Source organism: Pelodiscus sinensis, chromosome 10, assembly GCF_052426305.1.
Source record: "Pelodiscus sinensis isolate ZL-2025 chromosome 10, ASM5242630v1, whole genome shotgun sequence".
NCBI lineage: Eukaryota > Metazoa > Chordata > Testudines > Trionychidae > Pelodiscus > Pelodiscus sinensis.
Genome location: NC_143061.1, coordinates 6244797 through 6267083, shown reverse-complemented (window position 1 = coordinate 6267083; position 22287 = coordinate 6244797). Strand labels below are relative to the sequence as shown.

At 46.6% G+C, this 22287-nt stretch overlaps 1 protein-coding gene across 3 annotated transcripts in view; it reads right to left on the bottom strand.

Moving 5' to 3' along the window:
* COPS7B (COP9 signalosome subunit 7B) overlaps positions 1-17362 on the bottom strand; it is a 40241-nt gene extending 22879 nt beyond the window's left edge. The window contains exons 1-2 of one of the 3 annotated variants that reach the window (XM_025179168.3): positions 17210-17362; positions 200-376 (exon numbers count right to left, since the gene is read on the bottom strand). In XM_025179168.3, the coding sequence (XP_025034953.2) occupies positions 200-376; positions 17210-17281 (249 nt within the window). In that variant the 5' untranslated portion in view covers positions 17282-17362. Of the gene's footprint in view, positions 1-199; positions 377-3440; positions 3583-3994; positions 4168-17209 lie in introns of those variants that run through there. The other 2 variants (XM_075938152.2, XM_006138437.5) reach the window with 2 other exon arrangements.
* Positions 17363-22287: the final 4925 nt, after the last annotated feature.

Below are 22287 nucleotides of genomic sequence, written 5' to 3'. Positions count from 1 at the left end.
TCCTCAAGATCTGTAAATCTGTCATTTTGACTTAGGGAATGACAGAAGCATTGGAAAACTGTGGTAAATTATGTCAGGCTTTGCCCTGGATGAGCATTCTACCATCTTAGTTTATTACATGCGTGGAAATTCCTAGGAGATCCCTTAAACCAGGACTTAGGGGAAAAGGAGAAAATATAGATGGAACCATAACTCTTACCTCTTGCACGTTTGTTAACTCCAACAGTTCTCCAAAGACGTAAACCCCAGGAGCTTCTAGCACTTGGTTTATCAGAGCAGTCAGGGCTGATCCGTTGGTGCCTTTGGCTAATAAAATAAACTGCTCAAGAAGATTGCAGGATGGTTTCTGTTCTCCTGCCATTCTAGATTTTTCAATCTGCCAAAAAGAAATTGTTTTAATGACTCTCTCCTCCATCTTTGTACAAAATGTTACTTAGGATCAGGAAGCATGGCCAGGATTTTAACATTACAACTTAACTTTGCCTTGTTGTTCATGATAATTCAGAACTACTGATGAGTGTGGGACGAAGGCATTGTGGCCAAAGTCCTCTCTGTCCACAGAGCAGCAACACTCAAGCAATAGCTTTCAAACCTTCCTGCACACTGTCCTGCCAACATGCCTCACCTATCCCCTAAAGGAAGGGGGTTCCATGGCTTTCCATTCTTTTGAGACTGCCAAGTGGTGACAACTATGATGGTGGGTTGTGATGGCTACTAGGAACTGGCTGAGACTCCCTCCACCTCAACTCATTACAAGGCAAACACCAATTGATTTAACCCTTTTTTAATATATATATATAAAATCCAATTACAAAAACTAGTATACTGCATCTTTCCCAAAAGTATCTGAATATCTGTCAGTTGACAAAGCAGGAGCATGAAATTCCATCTGCTTTCAGAGCCAAAGAGGGGAAAATGAAAAAGCTTTGTCACCAGCTTACTTAGTTATTGTGTATTTTTGCTAAAACGGCAGAGTTAAATTGATTAATGTTAATTACAAGGCTTAAGTGATAAAAATACCTTTTCTTTATAAAAGTAAGGCTTTGACTTCAATTCTGATCCAACACATCTGACCTGTATTTTCACTCTGAGTATTATCGTTTGAGTTCTGAAATGTCAAATCTAGTTACCAGCTGACAAGTTCAGAAAATAAAAGTGGCAAATTTCAAGTCACGTGCAAGCTACGAAGAACTTGATCTCCGAAACCCTGCATCACAATTGGACATGATTTTTTCATGTTATACAGGCAGTGCCCGGGTTACATGGATCCAACTTGCATCAGATCCCTACTTACAAATGGGGTGAGGCAACCCTGCACTAGCTGTTTCCCCCCAGCAGACCAGGGAGATGCGAAGCTAGCGCTCCCTCCCCCCCCCCCCCCCAGCAGACCAGGGAGACGCGGAGCGGCTTTTCTCAGCAGACACCTCAGCTTGAGAATAAAGGACTGAGGGAAGTGAGGTGTGGGAGAATAAAGCTGAGCTCTGGAGAAATGTTTGGCTAGAGTTTCCCCTACAATATGTACCAGTTCCGACTTACATACAAATTCAACTTAAGAACAAACCTACAGTCCCTATCTTGTAAGTAACCCTGTATTTACAAACAAGAGATTATGGTGACAATTGTAAGATCTTGTTGTTAACCTCTGTGTTTGTATTAGTTCCACTAATAATGACCGAGGGTTCTGGGAGGGCTTGTACAAGCACAGGTTGCTACAGTTTTAGTCTATTATCCAAGCTAAATTAAAGCTGACTCACATAGGTCTACTTCAACTGCTGTCACATTCTGTGATTGAAATACAGTTATACCCTGTGTCTCATAATACATCTTGGGGTAAATAAGTATTATCATCTGACTTCAGTGAAAAGGACACTGAGGCACAAGTGATTAACTCAAGGTGACATAGGGAAAGTGACAGAACTGGGAATGAAATGTAGATTTTCTGGCTCGTAGATAAGTGAAAAGTTATGCTATTTGTTAGCATCAAAGCAGATTTACATTCATCAGTAGCTCTCGAAGTGCTTTCCAAGTCTAAGTAAGTACTATTATCCACATTTTACAGATGAATAAACAGACTAAAAGGTGAAACAGTTTGCTCAAGAACAGCAAATCACTGAGAAATGGATAGAACCCATGTCTTCTGACTCATTTCCATAGCCTAGCCCATTGGTTTTCAAAATTCGTTGCACCATGACCCCTTCTGATAAAAATTACTACATGACCCCATCAGTTGGGGGGGGGGGCCAAAACCTGAGCCCACCTAGCTCCAAAACACACGGAGGAGGGGACAAAGGCAAAACCAGAGCTGCACCATGCTGGCCAGAGAGGAGAGGAAGGGCAAAGGTGAAGTCTAAGTGCTTCAGCCCCATGCAGAGCACCTATAACCTGAGTCCCACTACTTCTGCTTCAGCTCTGGACAGTGGGGCTCGGGCTTCAGCAAGTCAAAATCAGCCCTAATGATCCTATTAAAATGGGGCTGTGACCCACCTGACCTGGAGTCTGAGAACCGATGCCCTAGCCAATGAGTCAGGACTACCTTCCTGGAAAAAACTGATCATTTACCCATCCCGCAGGATTCTTTTTTGGCTCTGTTCTGCTGTCCACACTCCAGATTGCAATTTTCCATACAGCCAATAACACTCTTCCTTAAGTGCCACCCTCAGGAGCATGGTGATAGCACAGAAGAAAATGGCAAACCTGACATGAGTGGCCACGTGGCAACATCGTTCATGATTTCTTCTTCAGTTTGCTAAGAACTGAGGAGGTACCTAGATTTTGTTTTGAGTTCAAACAAATGTGGCTAGCCATATACCCAGTATTTTCAAGTAAACAGTAGCATTTGCATCACACTTCACTTGTTCACACTGTGGTTTTGGTTGTCAAAGCTGGTGCAAAACAAGATTTTTCCAGACCATGTGTCAAACTTAATATTTGAGGTACCTTTTAATCTTTCCAATAGAAAACCATGCATGTTTGCAACCTGAAAGTCCATCTTCAGAGACACAGGTGCAATACTCACTGCCTGTATTTCCCGCTTCCACTGTCTTATGGCAGGGTCAAGACAAACTGACCCACAGAGGGAAGAGCAGAAGAACACACACACATCTCATAGCAACATGCTATCCAAAGATCTGGGGCCTGAAGATGAGTGTTAGTGCAAGGGAGAAAGCGGGGATTTATCTCGATGTAGCAACCAAAACACTCAGCACAAAAAGGTTTAAAGCTAAATGTACTGTGTATCTTCTGTGTAGAACTATTTGCCTCCGACAGGAGGAGCATAACAAAGGTCTCTGCAAATGCCCACGTGTTTAGACCACAATCAGAAATGAATTCAAACAGGCAAAGGGGCTGAAAGTAAAATAAGGTGTCCTGGAGACAGACATCTCGCCTTGCACAGGACACAAATAGTAAAGGCGGCCTCAAATGACATAGCTCAGACGTACATAGGACAAAGCTACCAATTCAGCCCAGGCATTGGTGACCGGCTCCTTCCACTGAAGGCAACAAACCCCCTAGTTTACACCAGCGCACGGTAGCCCCATCTCCTGCACCAAAGCGGCAGAGCGCGCGAGGAGATGGCAGGGCAAGAAAGAGACGCTCCGCCCTCTCCCCCACCCTCATGTTCATAGAGAGGAAGGGGACAATTAAAATCCCAAACATTCACGGGGGGGGGGGGGATCAGGGAGCCCCCTGCTCGGGGGTATCAGAGAAGGGAGGGGTCCAGCCCGGGGTAACCTGGAGACGGGTGGCGCCATGGGAGGCCCCGAAGGAGCCCCCCCCCCCGGGGTAGCTCGGAGGCAGGATCCGTGGGGGCCCAGCCAGGGAGGCGCCCCACAGCCGCGCGGGAGCCCAGGCAAGGGGCGCTGCGGCGGCGGGGCGATGGGGAGGCCTCGTCCCGGGGCCGGGAGCGCCCAGTAGCGGCGGGGGGGGGGGAGCGCGGGGGGGGGGGACCCCTCAGCCGCGCGGCGGGCCGTGGGCGCGGGGGGAGGGGCCTTGCCTGCCTGCTCCGTCCGGCTCCCGGCGCCTCGCCCGCCGCTCCTCAGGCCGCCATGACAGCGGCGCCCGCGTCCTGCGCTCCGCTCCTTCCCCCGGCCCCGCCGCCCGCGCGCCGCGTTCCGCCCGCCGGCGGGCCCGGGGAGGAGCGGGCTGGGGGGCGGCGCGGAGCTCGCGGCTCGCGCTGTGTCGCTCACAGGCCAGGCCGGGGGGGGCAGGGTCAGAGGTCAGGTAGGAGCGGGGGGGGGGGGTCAGACGGGCCTCGGGCTGCCAGGTGCCCCCAGGGTCACCCCCTTTTGGAGACAACCGGCTGTAGGGGCTCGGGATCGCCCTGGGTACACTAGTGGGTTGTGCCTCGGGTAGCGCCCCTAAGCTGTGGTCAGAGAACAACCCGGCTACGTCCACACTGGCACCCCCTTCCGGAAATGCTTAAAACGGAACAGAACGGGAAAACGCATCTACATTGGCAGGATGCTTTTCTGGAAAAGCACTTTTTGCGATAAAGTGTCCGTGCCAATGTAGATGCACTTTTCCTCCAAAAAGCCCCGAACGTCATTTTCGCGATTGGGGCTTTTTTGCGGAAAAGAAATCTGTGCTGTCTACACTGGCCCTTTTCCGGAACAGTTTTCCGGAAAAGGACTTTTGCCTGAACGGGAGCAGCATAGTTTTTCCGGAAGAGCACTGATGATTTTACAGTAGATTTTACAGTGTAGACAGCTGGAAAGTTATTCCGGAAAAGCGGCTGATTTTCCAGAATAAGTGGCCAGTGTAGACACAGCATGGGTGTAAGGCCTATAGGTCTGAAACCTGACCATTGCTGGCCAAGGTGGAGGTCAGAGGTCAATGTGGGTTTAAAACTGAGATGTTGTTGGTAGGTCTAATACCAATGAGGTTGTGTCTACGTTGGCGCGATCTTGTGCAAAAGCAGCTGCTTTTGCACCAAAACTTGCTGCCTGTCCACACTGGCTGCGAGTTCTTGCGCAAGAACACTGACGTTCTGATGTGTGAAATCAGGGCTTCTTGCACAAGAACTATGATGCTCCCGCTCAGGGATAAGCCCTCTTGCGCAAGAGCTCTTCCAGAAGAGGCCAATGTAGACAGGCAACATGAATTTCTTGCGCAAGAAAGCCCTATGGTTAAAATGGCCATCAGAGCTTTCTTGCGCAAGAGATCATCTACACTGGCACGGATGCTCTTGCACAAAAGCACATGCCAGTGTAGACTCTCTCTTGTGGAAGAGTTTTTGCACAAGAACTCTTCCGCAAAAGAATTCTTCTGGAAGAAGGTGCCAGTGTAGACGTAGCCTGAGTGTGTTGGCTTAACAGAGTGGATGAGGATGATATAGCCCTATAGACTTTTTCCTACATTGATCTCCACTATGTCCCTGCCACCTTCTGACTGCTCTCAAGAAGCTATACAGAAATCTCCATAAAAAATATAGAATCATCGTGCCAGTGTAGACACAGCCTATCTTGCGCAAAAGCAGTCGCTCTTGTGCAAAAACTTGCTGCCTGCCTACACTGGCTGCGTGTTCTTGCACAAGTAAATTGATATTCTGATGTATGAAATCAGGGCTTCTTGCGCCAGAACTCTGACGCTCCCACTCAGGAATAAGCCCTTTTGCGCAACTGTTCTTGCGCAAGAGGCCAGTGTAGACAGGCAACATGAATTTCTTGCGCAAGAAAGCCCTATGGTTAAAATGGCCATCAGAGCTTTCTTGCGCAAGAGAGCGTCTACAATGGCATGGATAATCTTGCACAAAAGCACATCTCTTGTGCAAAAGCACATGCCAGTGTAGATGCTCTCTTCTGGAAGAGTTTTTGCACAAGAACTCTTCCACAAAAGAGTTCTTGCGCGAGAAGCTGCCAGTGTAGACGTAGCCATAGAATATTAGAACTGATAGAGACTGAGAGGTCATCAAGTCTAGTTCCTGCACTCATGGCAGGATCAAGCACCACAGATCATCCCTGACAGATGTTTGTCTAACCTGCTCTTTAAGAAACTACAATGATGAAAATTCCACAAGCTCCCTAGGCAATTGATACCAGTGCTTAACCTCCCTGACAGTTTAGAATTTTTTCCTAATGTCCAACCTAAACCTCTCTTGTTGCAATTTAAGCCCATTGCTTCTTGTCCTATCATCAGAGATTATGGAGAATAATTCTTCACTCCTCTTTATAATCACCTTTTAGGTACTTGAAAACTCTTATCATATTGGTCTTCTCTTCTCAAAACTAAACAAACACGTCATATCAAATGTCAGAGCTCCAGGGCCTTTTGTTTGTTTCGGGCTGCTACCCACCTAAATGGGTTTGCAGCCTGATTCTTCATCTGCATCATCTCCTGTGTCCTCCTGTGATGATGGTCAAGAGGAGAGCTGGCCGGCACTTGGTGACTAAAGGGTTAAACTCAAGTAGCTAAGGGTATGTCTACACTACCACCCTAGTTCGAACTAGGGTGGTTAATGTAGGCAACCGAACTTGCAAATGAAGCCCGGGATTTGAATTTCCCGGGCTTCATTTGCATCTTGCTGGGCGCCGCCATTTTTAAATCCCCGCTAGTTTGGACTCCGTGCCCGCGGCTACACGCGGCACGGAGTAGGTAGTTCGGATCAGGCTTCCTATTCCGAACTACCGTTACTCCTCATGGAACAAGGTGTACCGGTAGTTCGGAATAGGAAGCCTAATCCGAACTACCTACTCCGTGCACGTGTAGCCGCGGGCACGGAGCCCGAACCAGTGGGGATTAAAAAATGGCGGCGCCCAGCAAGATGCAAATGAAGCCCGGGAAATTCAAATCCCGGGCTTCATTTGCAACTTCAGTTGCCTACATTAACCACCCTAGTTCGAACTATGGTGGTAGTGTAGACATACCCTATGGGTGTTGGCAGGCACCCAGAAGAACCAATGGGATACAGTGCTGAAATTTGAATCGTATATAGATACCTAGCTGCTCTTCCTTTGTGTGAGTTCTAAGTTAAGGACTGGAGAGAGCAATGTGCAATAATCAGGACTACCATGCATCCAAGGAATTTGGGGTATGGAAGTCGACCGGACCATTGAAGGGATTGTGAGTAAAATAGGGATGTGAAGGACTAGTAGATAGGATAGTTGACTAGTCACTTCCCCCTTTTTGCTGACTCTATTAAATAGATGCAGGAAGGGAGGGAGAAGAAAGGGGGTACTTCAAAGCAGCAGTGCTGCATGGAGCCCGGGGTCAGCTGCTCTGTGCGGCGCTGCCTCTTTAAATGCCACGGGGAGCCCGGCATCAGGCTCCTCGCAGCATTTCAAAGTGGCAGTGCAATGTGGAGCCCAGGATCAGCTGGGGACTCCAGCTGACCCCGGGCTCCGTGCAGCGTTGTCACTGTGGAATGCTCCGGGGAGCCCAGTGTTGGACTCCTCGCAGCATTTCAAAGCAGCTGAGCTGCTTGGAGTCCAGGGTCAGCTGGGGAGTCCATGTTTTGAAATGCCACGCAGAGTCCGGGATCAGCTGGGGACTGACCCTGGTCTCCGCACGGCACTGTTGCTTTGAAACGCCACCAAGCTTCGGTGCTTTCACCCTAGGGCTGTTGCTATACTTCAAAGACGGAGGCACCCTATCAAAAAATGCATCGACTATTCGATTAGTCCAGGGGTGGCCAACCCGTGTCTTGCGAGCCGCATGCGGCTTTTCTCCCTCAAAAGTGCAGCTTGCGAAGCCACTCCTATGGCCCCCTCCCCCAAACAGCCCCAGCCTGTGCTCACTGGGGCAACAATTCAAAAAGGCTTCTTCGTAGAAAGAGGTTTACCACTGTCAGAAAAACCCCTCTGTTCTTTTGACTTTCTGTCGAAAGAACGCAATAGTAGTGTAGACATAAGTGTAGTTTTTCCGGAAAAACAGGCTTTTTTCCGGAAAAGCTCTGCAGTGTAGACATACCTATTGTGAAAAACTGCAGGTGTCAAGGGCCAGAGGATGGGGCAAATGATGACAATCAGTCTTGACTTTCTGCTTTGCATAGCAGCATTGAAAGCTCCATTCCCATCTCCTCATTAATTGCTGCAAAATCAGAGGGAAAAAACCCACCATGGGCCACACAAAGCTAAAAAAACCTGAGGAGCCAGGGGATGAATTGCAATGGATAATACCTCTGCATCCTTCAAAACCGGGATGAAAACTATAACTCAAATTGTCTGCTGGTAAAAGCAGGTGTAATTCTTTTGAAGCTATTGGAGTTGTGCCTGCTTAGGCAGGCAGTGAATTTGATTCTGTGACTCCACAGAGAACACAATTCTCTCTGCCTCCAGATGAATGAATGAGGGACATATAATATACAACTCCCAAGAGACTAACTATAGAAAGCAGAACATTTTTCATTTGAGAATGGAGGTTAACTTCACAACAAACTACTGTACTTTAAAAGTGAGGGGAATTTACCTAGGTAATTGATCTCTTGATCCAGGGCTGACCGTAGGCACAGTAATGCTTTTAATCGCTTGAGAATCTATGTTTAGAAGGGTGAGTACTGATCTGGCAGGGCATGGGCCAGTTTAGTTTCGCCACTCTGAGGGTGTGTCTACACTACACTGTAGGTCAAAATTGCATATCTTATTTCCATCTTCTTTCAAAATAGCTTATTTTGAAATTTGGCGTTATCTATACAGCACTTATTACAAAATAAATCGCTATTCTGAAATGTTCCTGTTCCTCGTGGAATGAGGTTTACAGGGACGTTGGAATAGTGAGCCTGTTATATTTTGAAATAACGGGTGTGCTCATATGACACAGAATAGCTATTTTGGGATACTGGAGGTATCTCGAAATAGTTCTGCAGTGTAGACGTAGCCTAAGACTTCCAGGGAGGGGGAAAGAGCCAGAGGAATACTTAGAAACCAACTACTTCAAGACAGACCCAAGAAAACCAACAATAGAACACCACTTGTCATCACCTACAGCCCCCAACTTAAATCTGTCCAACAAATTATCAATAAACTACAGCCTATACTGGAACAGAATACTGAACTCCGAGAGGCTCTGGGAGACAGACCCATAGTCTCCTATAGACAACCACCTAACCTCAAGATGATTCTTACCAACAACCACAGGACATACCACACTAATACCAACTCTGGTACCTTCCCTTGCAACAAACCCCGTTGCCAACTTTGTCCACATATTCACTCTGCTGATACCATTATTGGACCTAACCAAGAGAGTTATAAGATCAAGAACACATATTCCTGCGCATTCAGAAATATTATTTATGCAATCATGTGCCGAAAGTGTCCATCCGCGATGTACATTGGACAAAGGTCTCAGACACTTCGCCAAAGGATCAATGCCCACAAAACAGATATCAGACAGGATCACAAAGAAAAAACAGTTTCTTGCCATTTCAACAAGAAAGGACATTGTCTCAACGACTTGATTACCTGCATCCTGCTTCAAAGACCTTTTAAGACTTCACTTCAAAGAGAATCCTCTGAACTGTCATTCATGCTTAAATTCAACACCTTACACTCAAATTTGAATAAAGACGCTAATTATCTTACCCATTACAAAGATAGCTTCCCCAATTATCACCTCTAATATCATTAGCTGCAGACACTTACCTCTCCCCTTTCCCCCCTCCATCCCCCTTCTGTTCTGAAATGTGATTTGTCCTTTTCATATGTGTTCATTTTTTTTTATTGTATCCTTTGGTATATATGGTTGTGACAGTTTTCTTCCACTATTTGATCTGAGGAAGTGGGTCTGGCCCACGAAAGCTCATCACCTATTAAACCATCTTGTTAGTCTTTAAAGTGCTACATAGTCCTGTTTTTTAACTCAGACTGCAGTCATCCAAACCTATGAAAATCAGACACAAGGGCCCAATCCAAGGGAAATTAGGTCCCTAAATACCTTCCATCCACGGCATCTGAAGCTGGGCACCCACAAGCACACAGAACTAATGAATACTTCTGAAAATAGTATCCTTATTTTTTCATAAAGCAACTATAGTAGTTGATGGTGGAGGATGGTCAGAATAAGAGTTGGAGAATCACACCTCCTGGGTGTGTTTTCCTACTCTGCCTGAGTCTCACTGCGTCTCAGTGGGAAAGTCCCTTAATTTCTGCATGCTTGTCTCCTGATCTCTTAAGTGGGGACAGTAACGATTTCGTGCTTCATAGGATTCATAGGGTTTTCCACCTCAGGAAATGAGTAACTTTCACTGAAGTCAGCAGGAGTTACTCATCCCCTCTGGTGGGAAAATCAGGCCTCTAATTGAGTTACAAGCTTAATTCATTCATTTGCAACAGACTTTGAGATTCTCAGTTGAAAGTTGCTCTGGGAGAAGCAAAGGACTTAATGGCTGTGTCTAGACTGGCAGGTTTTTCCGCAAAAGCAGCTGCTTTTGCAGAAAAACTTCCCAGCTGTCTACACTGGCCGCTTGAATTTCTGCAAGAACACTGACTTCCTATTGTCTGAAATCAGTGCTTCTTGCGGAAATATTATGCTGCTCCCGTTCGGGCAAAAGTCTTTTTGCGCAAATGCGCAAAAGGGCCAGTGTAGACAGCTCAGATTAGTTTTGCACAAAAAAGCCCCGATCGCGAAAATGGCGATCGGGGCTTTTTTGCGGAAAAGCGTGTCTAGATTGGCACGGACGCTTTTCCACAACAAGTGCTTTTGCGGAAAAGCGTCCGTGCCAATCTAGACGCTCTTTTCCACAAATGCTTTTAACGGAAATCTTTTCCGTTAAAAGCATTTGTGGAAAATCATGCCAGTCTAGACGTAGCCAAAGTGTCTTCACCTTGGACTATCTCTGATGTGTGAAAATCTGTCTTGGTGCTTATATGACCCGAAACACCTTCTTATTAGAGTGTTCTTTAGCTGCAGTGTTTTGGACAGAGTAGAGATGTTTAAGCAAGAGAAAAGAAGGTTACAATATTTAAGATGACAGATCACCAAAGGGGGAAAAGTGTTACAGCAGTGGGATCAATGACTAATGTGTGGAGCTTGGTGATAGTAAAGAGGAAAAAGTGTGATATCAGTCTACTTAATATCACTGGTCTGCCTGAGGGACTGGGAATACATTTCTTAGAACCAGACAGCAACTGGATTTCAAGATCATGCTTTTAGCCAATTGTCCTTCCCCTGACCCTTTCCTCTTTGCAACTGATGCTGCTCTTTTGTTCTCTGGCCTTTAAAAAAAAAAAAAGACAAATGGGCATTGACAAGTTTGAGTTTATGCTGTAGTCCAAGGGTGGCAAAGGGGCCTCCACAGGCTGGATCCATCCCACCAAGCCAGTGGCTCCACTCCACAACTGCCCCGTCGCTCCCCCGCCTCCAGGCCAATCGAGACCTGAGGATGGGGGAGTTCGTGAAGTCTCCTTCTCCCCCTCTCGCCCCCCGCTAAGGGCGCACAGTGGCTAGAGAAAATCAGCTGTTTTACAACAGCCGGCATTTCTTTCTGGCTGCTGCGCTCCCCTGGCAGGATGGGGGCAGGAAGCGAGAGACTTTGTATGTTCCTCTGCCCCCAGACCTTGATTGGCCAGGGGTGGGGAACCGCACGAAGTCTCCTTCCCCTGCCAGGGGCGTGTGGCATCAGAGGAAGCCACCAGCTGTTTTCTCTCTAGCTGCTGCATGCCTCTGGTATGGCGGGGGCAGGGAGCAAGAGACTTCGTGCATTCCCCCCCCTCCAAGCCGTGATTGGCCTGGGGGTGGTGGGAGTGCTCAAGGTCTCCTCCTGCTGCGGCACCTAGAGAGAATGACCAGCTGTTTTAAAACAGCTGGTGATTCTTTCTAGGTGTTGGGAGGGGGGGGGGGGAAAGACTTCACACGCTCCTCCACTCCAAGGCCAGTCAGGATCTGTGCGGGGGAGCAGTAGAAGACTTCTGGCCCTGCCCCTGCCGCCCAAGGCCATGCCCCTTCTAGGGTGGCCCAGGGCCACTACAGAAATTTATGAACTAGCCCCCTTTTAAAAATTATTGCCTACCCCGGTCTAGTCCCAGGATGGGAGTGGGAGGAGATGGGGGCGGATGGTAGGAAGGCGGGATTAATGAAACAAAGTGACTTTCTGGGATTGAACTAATGAAATGGGGAGTCAACAAACCCTAGATGAAGATTTACAATACAGAGTTGCAAACACTATATAGAAAAGTGATAGACACCAACATCCCACATGAAGACGGATTACAAGCAATTAGAAACACTATCCCAGAGGACACCACTGCCAACCTGATAGCAGACCTATGTAACTTTGTTCTCACCCACAATTATTTCCAGTTTGAGAACAACTTATACCTCCAGATCAGCGGCACAGCCATGGGTACACGCGTGGCCCCACAGTATGCTAACATCTTTATGGGCTGACCTAGAACAACATTTCCTCAACTCCCGTCCCCTTTTACCCCTTCTCTACTTACGCTACATCGATGACATCTTTATGATCTGGACGCACGGTCAAGAAACACTGGAGACATTCCACAGAGATTTCAACAACCGACACCCCACCATCAACCTCAGCCTGGACCATTCTACACGAGAGATCCACTTCCTGGACACCACAGTACAAATCAACAATGGAAAATTAGACACCACCCTCTACAGAAAACCCTCTGACTCATACAGTTACCTACATGCTTCCAGCTCCCATCCAGAACACACCATACGATCCATCATCTATAACCAAGCCCTTCGATACAACCGCATCTGCTCTAATCCCACTGACAGAGACCAGAAACTTCAGGATCTCTACCAAGCATTTATAAACCTCAACTACCCACCCGGAGAAATAAAAAAGCAAATTGAAAGAGCCAGATGAATACCTAGAAACCATCTACTTCAAGACAGACCCAAGAAAACCAACAATAGAACACCACTTGTCATCACCTACAGCCCCCAACTTAAACCTGTCCAACACATTATCAATAAACTACAGCCTATACTAGGACAGGATACTAAACTCCAAGAGGCTCTGGGAGATAGACCCATAGTCTCCTATAGACAACCACCTAACCTCAAGATGATTCTTACCAACAACCATAGGACATACCACACTAATACCAACCCTGGTACCTTCCCTTGCAACAAACCCCGTTGCCAGCTTTGTCCACATATTCACTCTGCTGATACCATTATTGGACCTAACCAAGTGAGCTATAAGATCAAGAACACATATTCCTGTGCATCCAGAAATATAATTTATGCTTTCATGAGCCGAAAGTGTCCTTCTGCTATGTACATTGGACAAAGGTCTCAGACACTTCGCCAAAGAATCAATGCCCACAAAACAGATATTAGACAGGATCACAAAGAAAAAGAGTTTCTTGCCATTTCAACCAGAAAGGACACTGTCTCAACGACTTAATTACCTGCATCCTGCTTCAAAAGCCTTTTAAAACTGCACTTGAAAGGGAATCCTCTGAACTGTTATTCATGCTAAAATTCGACACTTTACGCCGGGGTCTTAACAAAGACTCTAGTTATCTTACCCATTACAAAGATAGCTTCCCCAATTATCACCTCTAATAACATTAGCTCACAGACATTTACCTTCCCCCCCCCCCCCACATTCCCCTTCTGTACTGAAATTTGATTTGTCCTTTTCATATGTGTTCATTTTTTTAATTGTATCCTTTGGTATATATGGTTGTGACTATTTTCTTCCACTATTTGATCTGAGGAAGTGGGTCTGGCCCACGAAAGCTCATCATCTAATAAACCATCTTGTTAGTCTTTAAAGTGCTACATAGTCCTGTATTTTGTTTCAACTATATAGAAAGTTCTACCTGCTGTGTTCTTAGTAACTAAGCAGGATGGATTGAGGACATGGTGGTAGCTCAAATCCGCAGTTCTGAGGCCCTAACTCATGAAAGAATGGAAGGTCTCATTAAACACAAATGATATTTCTGACCCTTGTGGTCGCAAAACAAATCTTTTGAATATGAAAGAGCATTACAGTTTCAGGGCTTCTGCACTGCAAACTGAACGTTATCAGAGATTCCATTTTAAAGGCACCTACCTATGTATTAAGTTTATTCCCTAATACAGTGATGTGATAGTTTGGGAAACCTGTTTATGTAACATATGAAATCCATTTTGATGTTATAGACTCTATGCCTAACAATAATTTTCTGTGTGCACTGAATCTGTCATTTAGGGTATGTCTACACACCCGCACACTACGGCTCTGCATTTTAAATGTGGTAAGAGACTTATATTTAAAGTGCTTATATACAAACGCTAGAATTCTAAGTAATAAGATGGGTGAACTAGAGTGCCTTGTATTGAATGAGGACATTGATATAAAAAGGCATCACAGAAACTTGGTGGAATGAGGATAATCAATGGGACACGGTAATACCAGGGTACAAAATATATCGAAAGGACAGAAGAGGTTTTGTTGGAGGGGGAGTAGCACTATATATGAAAGAAAGCATAGAATCAAATGAAGTAAACATCTTAAATGAACCAAACTGTTACACAGAAATTCTATGGATGGTAATACCCACCACCCAATCAGAATGGTGATACTGACTGTGAAATATTCTGGGAAATTAGAGAGAATAGTAAAATAAACAATTCAATAATGATGGAGGATTTCAGCTACTCTCACATTGCATGGGTACATATCATCTCAGGATGAAAAGCAGAGAGAAAGTTTCTTGACACCTTAAATCACTGCTTCTTGGAACAACTAGTCTTAAAACCCACAAGAGGAGAGGAAATTCTTGGTTTAGTCCTAAGTGGAGCACAGGATCTGGACCAAGAGATGACTACAGCTGGGCCACTTGGTAATAGTGAACATAATATAATTAGATTTAACATCCCTGTGGAAAACAATACAGCAGCCTAACCCTGTAAGGGAAACTACACACAAATGAGGAATTTAAACAGAAATTAAAAGGTACAGTGCCAAAAGTGAACACTGCAAGCTGCAAAGAAACTTTTAAAGACACTAAAATAGAGGCACAACTTAAATGTGTACCCAAATTAAAAAACATAGTGAGAGAACCAAAAAAAGGTGCTACCAGCAAGAAAAAAGAAGCAGTGAGAGACAAAAAGGCATGGTTTAAAATGTGGAAGTTAAATCCTAATGAGGAAAAAGAAATGAGCATAAACTCTGGCAGATGAATTGTAAAAATATGATTAGGAAAGCCAAAAAAGAATTTGAAGAACAGTTAGCAAAAAACTAAAAAAGTAATAGCAATTTTTTTTAAGTACATCAGAAGCAGGAAGCCTGCTAAACAACCAGTGGGGCCACTGGTCAATTGATATGCTAAAGGAGTGCGCCAGAAAAAGTCTGACTTCAGTACCAGGCAAACTATTTGAAAGAATAGTAAAGAACAGAATTGTCAGACACATGGATGAACATAATTTGTTGGGGAAGAGTCAGCATATTTTAGAAAGGGAAATCAAGCCTCACTAGTCTATTAGAATTCTTTGAGGAGGTCAGCAAGCATGTGGACAATGGGAAGCCAATGGATATAATGTGCTGAGATTTCCAGAAAGCCTTTGACAAGGTCCTTCACCAAAGACTTTGAAGTAAAATGAGCAGCATGGTATAAGAAGGAATATCTTTTCACGGACTGGTAACTGGTTAAGTGATAGGAGACAAAGGGTAGAAAGAAATTATCAGTTTTTAGAATAGAAGTAAGTTGTAGTTTCCCCCAGGGGTCTGTACTGGAACCAATCCTATTCAGTGTATTCATAAATGATCTGGAGAAAGGGGTAAACAGTGAAGCAGCAACATTTGCAGATAATACAAAATCGTTCAAGATAGTTAAGTCCGCAATAGACTGTGAAGAGCTGCAAAAGATTCCTACAAAACTGGGTGACTGGGCAACAGAATGGAAGATGAAATTCATCGCTGATAAATGCAAAGTAATGCCTATTAGAAAACATAATCCCAACTACCTGTCTACAATGATGGGATATATATAATAATGGAATGATGGGATTTATCTTTTGATTCCTATCATCTAATGTTACCACTCAAAAGAGCGATCTTGGAGTCATTGTGGAGAGTTCTCTGAAAACATCTACACAATATGCAGTTGCAGTCTAAAAAGCAAACAGAATGTTGGGAATCATTAAGAAAGGGATCCAAAATAAAATAGCAAATATCTTATTGCCTCTTTTTACATCTATGCTATGTCCTCAACTTGAATACTATGTGCAGATGTAGTCGTATCATCTGAAAGAAGATATTGGAATTGGAAAAGGTTCAGAAAAGGGCAACACAAATTATTAGGGATACATAATAGCTTCCGTATGAGGAGAGATTAAAAAGACTGGGTCTTTTCAGCTTGGAAAAGAGATGACTAAGGGGTGATATGATAGCAGGCTATAAAATCATGAGTGGTGTGGAGAAAGTAAATAAGGAAAAGTTATTTACTCCTTCCCATAACACAAGAACTAGTGATCAACACACGAGATTAATAGGTATCAGATTTAAAACAAATGAAAGGGAGTATTTCTTCACACAATGCAGTTTTGGCCTTTACAACATCCTCTGGCAGGGAGTTCCACAGGTCAACCTGTGGAACTCCCTGCCAGAGGATGTTGTGAAGGCCAAAACTTTAATAAAGTTCAAAAAAGAACTAGATACATTCACGGAGGTCAAGTCCACCAATGGCTATTAGGCAGGGTGGTTAGGGATGGTGTCTCAAGCCTCGGTTTGTCAGGGCTGTGAATGGGCATCAGGGGGTGCTGGATCACTTGATGATTCTCTGTTCTGTTCATTGCCTCTGGGACCCTGGCATCACCCACTGTCGGAAGACAGGATACTGGGCTAGATGGACCTTCGGTCTGACTCGGTATGGCCATTCTTATGTTCTTAATATTAATTACTAGATATTTGCCATGGATTATTTTTGCAAACACATGGCACCTACTTTGAGGATTGTGGATTGATCCCGAGGACAAAATCTGAATAGGACAGCATCACTTCCTCCCAAGCTGATCCTATACAGATCAGTCCAGATGGCCTCTTGACTGGACAGGAGTCATGAAACCTCCTGCCTCAGCTGCAGACCAGTATAGCTGGATGCTGCTGAATGTGGAGAAATAGCTCAATAAAGCTCCAATATTACAAAAAAAGAGATCAAAATCTCCCGCTGTTTCTTTCCCTTTTTAAACAGACTCTGCGGTGATAGCCCTTTGGCTCTGCCTGCGCTGCTGTCTGCAGCCAGCAAATCATGGCTTTACTCTTTTAATCCATTTTATCTTTTAATATCGGCATTATCCTTTCACTCACATCATCTCCTCTCCTCGCAGCACTGCCGCCCGGGTCCTCTTTAGACAGTGGGTAGTTCACCTTGTTTCCCATTGGTGCCTGGCCAGGAGCCCCGCTTGTAAATCGGCAGTCACGTCACCAGTGAGTCGGGCAGCGGGGTCATGGAGACCTGGGGGGAAAGTTCTAGAATGCGCGCGGCTGTTGGGCAGTTGCTCGGGCAGGAGCCTGTTAGCCAGGTCGCGGAGCCATCACGCCAAGGGGCCCGATCCACACCCCATTGAAATCAATGACACTGCCCCTAGACTATTGGGTGCCCTAGGCAGTCTCTCTTGGGACGGAGGGCAGGAGCTGATGGGGGCAGGCCCAGAGCTGTGAGGAGCATGGCAGGGAAGCACCAGGAGTCAGGCCTGCCCTTGCATTCACTGGGAGGTGGAGTGACCCGGCCCCAGCTCTCAGCCACATCACTGGGCAGGGTATTCAGGGAAAGGGTGGAAAGGCTTCTGCACTCACCGGCGGTAGGAAATGGAGTTAACAGGGCTGGGGCCAAGTTGCTTCACTTCCTTCTGCCGCTGGATGTGTGTTTGGGGGGAACGCCTGCTGCCGGTGCCAGGCTCCCACTATTGCCCTGGGCTGTGTTGCTCATGGGAGGGAGCTTGGAAGAAGAAGCGGAGCGGGGCAGAAAGAGGTAGGGTGGGGGCAGAGCATAGATAGGGGTTCAAGGAGTGGCGTGAGTGTGGGACAGGGGGGTGGGGTGAGTGAGGAGTGGCTGTCCCAAGCCCCACATGCCTCTAGAGATGGCTCTGCTTGGCACAGCCTTTGAGAGGGCCAGTTGGGGGTGGTGTTGGCTGCCAGAGCCAGCACTGGCCCATACACAGCACGCAGTTGTCTAGGGCACCACAAAATTCTGGGCAATTTGGTGTGTAGTTTGTGCATTGGTAGGGATGGCCTTGCAAAACACCGTTCTCTTTGAATCTCTCCACTGGCTGCCCAGTTTCCACTTGCTGCCCAGTTTGCATCCGATTCAGGCTTCTTGTCCTCACCTTCACGGATCTTCATTGCACTGCCTTTTCCAGCTCATGTCTTTGTCTCTGCTTATGTCATGCTCACATCTCATCTGCTAGGCCAAAGAAGCCAACTTCAGCCCCTCAGTCGTATGCTTCCTCAGCAACCATTTTTGCCTCTTATTCCTGGCTTCACTTTATACATGGAACACACCTAGGCCTGGTCTACACTAGGATCTTAGTCCGAAAAATCCCCCCCAGGTTGAATGTGTAAGCGGTGCGTCCACATTACTAGTTCTACTGTGAGGCCTATAAGACATTGCCAATGAGGAATGGCCTGTGGGGAAAATGGATACTTTTGTGTGTTGTATTCCTCCCCCGCCCCCAGCATGTGCAAGTTGCTCATCTTCTTAGATTGAGAACTCTTGGGTCAGAAACTGTGACCTAGTAAATGTATGGGAGGGGGCAAGCACGGGACCTACGGTGGGCGGTGCGCCCCAGCTCGCGCCCGAGGCTGCAGGTGCTGCGGGGGGCAATGACCCCACCACTCACCACGAAACTTTCACCCCGCTACCTGCCACACCATGGGGCCATGCTGGGGGCTCCCCTCTTCCACAGCCTGCGACCAGGAAATTGGGTCAGACCCCGGGCCCATCCCAGCGCTGCCACCACCTGCCCACTAGGCTCGCCCCACTGCACCTGCAACCGCCCCCTAGCGGCGGCCGCAAGCCTCAGCCCACTGCTCGGCAACCCTTGGCCACCGCTGGAGGGGAGGGGCCCGGGCCGAGTGACATCACAGGAGGAATGGAGGAGGGGGCTTCCCCGCCCCGGACAGGCCTGCGCAGTGGAATGGCCTGGTAGAGGCGAGTGGGACAGCTGCCGCTCAGAGCGCTGCCCCTCCCCTCGCACCTCCGCCGCCGGCCTTAGTGAGTGACTGTCCCTGCCGCTTACCCTGGGAAGCCGCTTCTCCCTGCACTGCCAAAAGTACCTTAAAACCTTCTCCTGGAGGAAAGGTAATCCCATGGAAAGTTTGGTTGCAGTAGCTCTTACAGTGGCCACGTTATTAGCACACAAACATACAAACATTCTCCTTATATATTAGATATTTTTTCAGGTCTTGTTTGAATATAATACAATAATCTGACGAGTGAAATTGTTGTTTGCTCATTTATAATATTTTTTATAATTTTAAAATATAAATTTAAGGTACTTTTTAAATATTTTTATATAGTACATAACTTGTTTTGTTGAAATAAAAACAAGTATAGACCAAAACAATAAGGGAAAGACTCATATTTCAGAATAATTGCTTCAGCCTGGCAAACAATAGCTTTTGAATTTTCTTTAAAGAAACACAGTGTAAACCAGGTTCATGCTAATTCTTTTTTTGCCCTGGAATTTAAATATGACATCTGGGTTGGCTGCCTTATTCTGCATCCATACCCTCCTCCCCCGCCTGCTCTAAGTGTCTGTTTGTCCCCAGAAGGATTACCAAAACGGATCAAGTGGCTTGCAAAGCTGGCCGTTATGCTATCCTTAGGATTTCTTAAACTTTGCACTTTCAAAGGTACATGTAATATTCTTACACAGCTAATCCATGCAAGACTAACAAGTTAGAACATAAGAACATAAGAACGGCCGTACTGGGTCAGACCAAAGGTCCATCTAGCCCAGTAGCCTGTCTGCCGACAGTGGCCCAGAGGGGGTGGATCGAAGACAATGATCAAGTGATTTGTCTCCTGCCATCCTTCTCCAACCTCTGACAAACAGAGGCCAGGGACACATTTCTATCCCCTGGCTAATAGCCTTTTATGGACCTAACCTCCATGAAATTATCTAGCTTCTCTTTAAACTCTGTTATAGTCCTAGCCTTCGCAGCCTCCTCTGGCAAGGAGTTCCACAGGTTGACTACACGCTGTGTGAAGAAGAACTTTCTTTTATTAGTTTTAAACCTGCTACCCATTAACTTCATTTGCTGTCCTCTAGTTCTTCTATTATGGGAACTGTAACCGGGTGGCCTGCTAGGGGGTCGCAGGGCGCCACCAGTCCGCGGGCTCCTGATCCGCTTCGCCCCTGTCCCCGGCTTCTACCTCACCACTACCACGGTCCACTCCCTGCGGTCCGCTCTCGACAAGCCCGCAGGCCTCGTCAGCAGGTTTCGGCTGCGTCCGGATCCCTGCGCCGCCGCTTCGGATCGCCGGCTTCCCAGACGTCCCTGCCGCCGGGATCCCCTTGGCCGTCTCCCGTCTTGCGGCGTCAGCCGCCCACGTCGGTCAGGTCCTCTCCAGGCTCTGGTCCGGTGTTGGTCCCGTCCGGTCTTTCCGCTGGACCTGTGGAGCAGGCCGAGAGCAGAATCTCCCCTGCTCCCTCCTTACCTCCCCTCTTGGCGTCCCTCCCTCCTCCCTTTTGAATTCCCCGCTTGGCGTCCTGCCGGCCCCCGCCCTTCCTCGGGCTGCCCCCGACCTCTTGGGTCCTAGCACCCGTCGGTCCGCCTCTTGGCTGATCCGCACCTGCGCGTGGCCTGCGCCGGGTTCCCCCGGCTCTGCTGCTTGTGCCGCCTCGCCACGCTGGTCTCCCAGCGCCAGCTGACTCCCCGCGCAGGGCACAGGGCCACGGTTCCCGAGTCCGGGAGTGCGGGGGTGAGTCCCCCCATCACAGAAACTAATAAATGTTTCAGGAGAAGCTGTTCTGGATTTGGTTTTAACAAATAGGGAGGAACTAGTTGAGAACTTGAAAGTGGAAGACAGTATAGGGGACAGTGATCACGAAATAATAGAGTTCATGATCTTAAGGAAAGGTAGAAGGGAGACCAGCACAATTGAGGTAATGGATTTCAGGAAGGCAGATTTTGATAAGCTCAGAGAACTTGTAGGTAAGGTCCCATGGGAAGCAAGACTGAAGGGAAAAACAACTGAGGAGAGTTGGAAGTATTTCAAAGGGACGTTGTTAAGGGCCCAAAAGCAAACAATTCCGCTGTGTAGGAAAGATAGAAAATATGGCAAAAGACCAGCTTGGCTTAACAAGGAGATCTTGCATGATCTCAAAATAAAAAAGGAGTCATATAAAAAATGGAAACTAGGACAACTAACAAAGGAGGAATATAGGCAAGCAACACGGGAATGCAGGGGCAAGATTAGAAAGGCAAAGGCACAAAATGAGATCAAACTAGCTACAGGCATAAAGGGAAACAAGAAGACCTTTTATAAATACATTAAAAGCAAGAGGAAGACCAAGGACAGGGTAGGCCCACTGCTTAGTGAGGAGGGAGAAGCAGTAACAGGGAACTTGGAAATGGCGGAGATGCTCAATGACTTCTTTGTTTCGGTCTTCACCGAGAAGTCTGGAGGTGTGCCTAACGTAGTGAATACAAGCAGAGAGAGGGTAAGTTTAGAAGATAGGATACACAAAGAACAAGTTAAAAATCACTTAGGAAAGTTAGATGTCAGCAAGTCACCAGGTCCTGATGAAATGCATCCCAGGATACTCAAGGAGCTGATAGAGGAGGTATCTGAGCCTTTAGCTATGATCTTTGAAAAATCATGGCAGACAGGGGAAATTCCAGAAGACTGGAAAAGGGCAAATATTGTGCCCATCTATAAAAAGGGGAATAAGAACAACCCAGGAAACTACAGACCGGTCAGTTTAACGTCTGTCCCAGGGAAGATAATGGAGCAGGTAATTAAGGAAATCATATGCAAACACTTGGAAGGTAATAAAGTGATAGGGAATAGCCAGCATGGGTTTGTGAAGAACAAGTCATGCCAAACTAATCTGATAGCTTTCTTTGATAAGATAACAAGCCTTGTGGATAAGGGAGAAGCGGTGGATGTCATATACCTAGACTTTAGTAAGGCATTTGATACGGTCTCGCATGATATTCTTATTGATAAACTAGGCAAATATAACTTAGATAGGGCCACGATAAGGTGGGTGCATAATTGGCTGGATAACCGTAGTCAGAGAGTTGTTGTTAACGGTTCTAAATCCTGCTGGAAAGGGATAACAAGTGGAGTTCCTCAAGGGTCTGTTTTGGGACCCGTACTGTTCAATATCTTCATCAATGATGTAGATATTGGGATAGAGAGTACGCTTATTAAG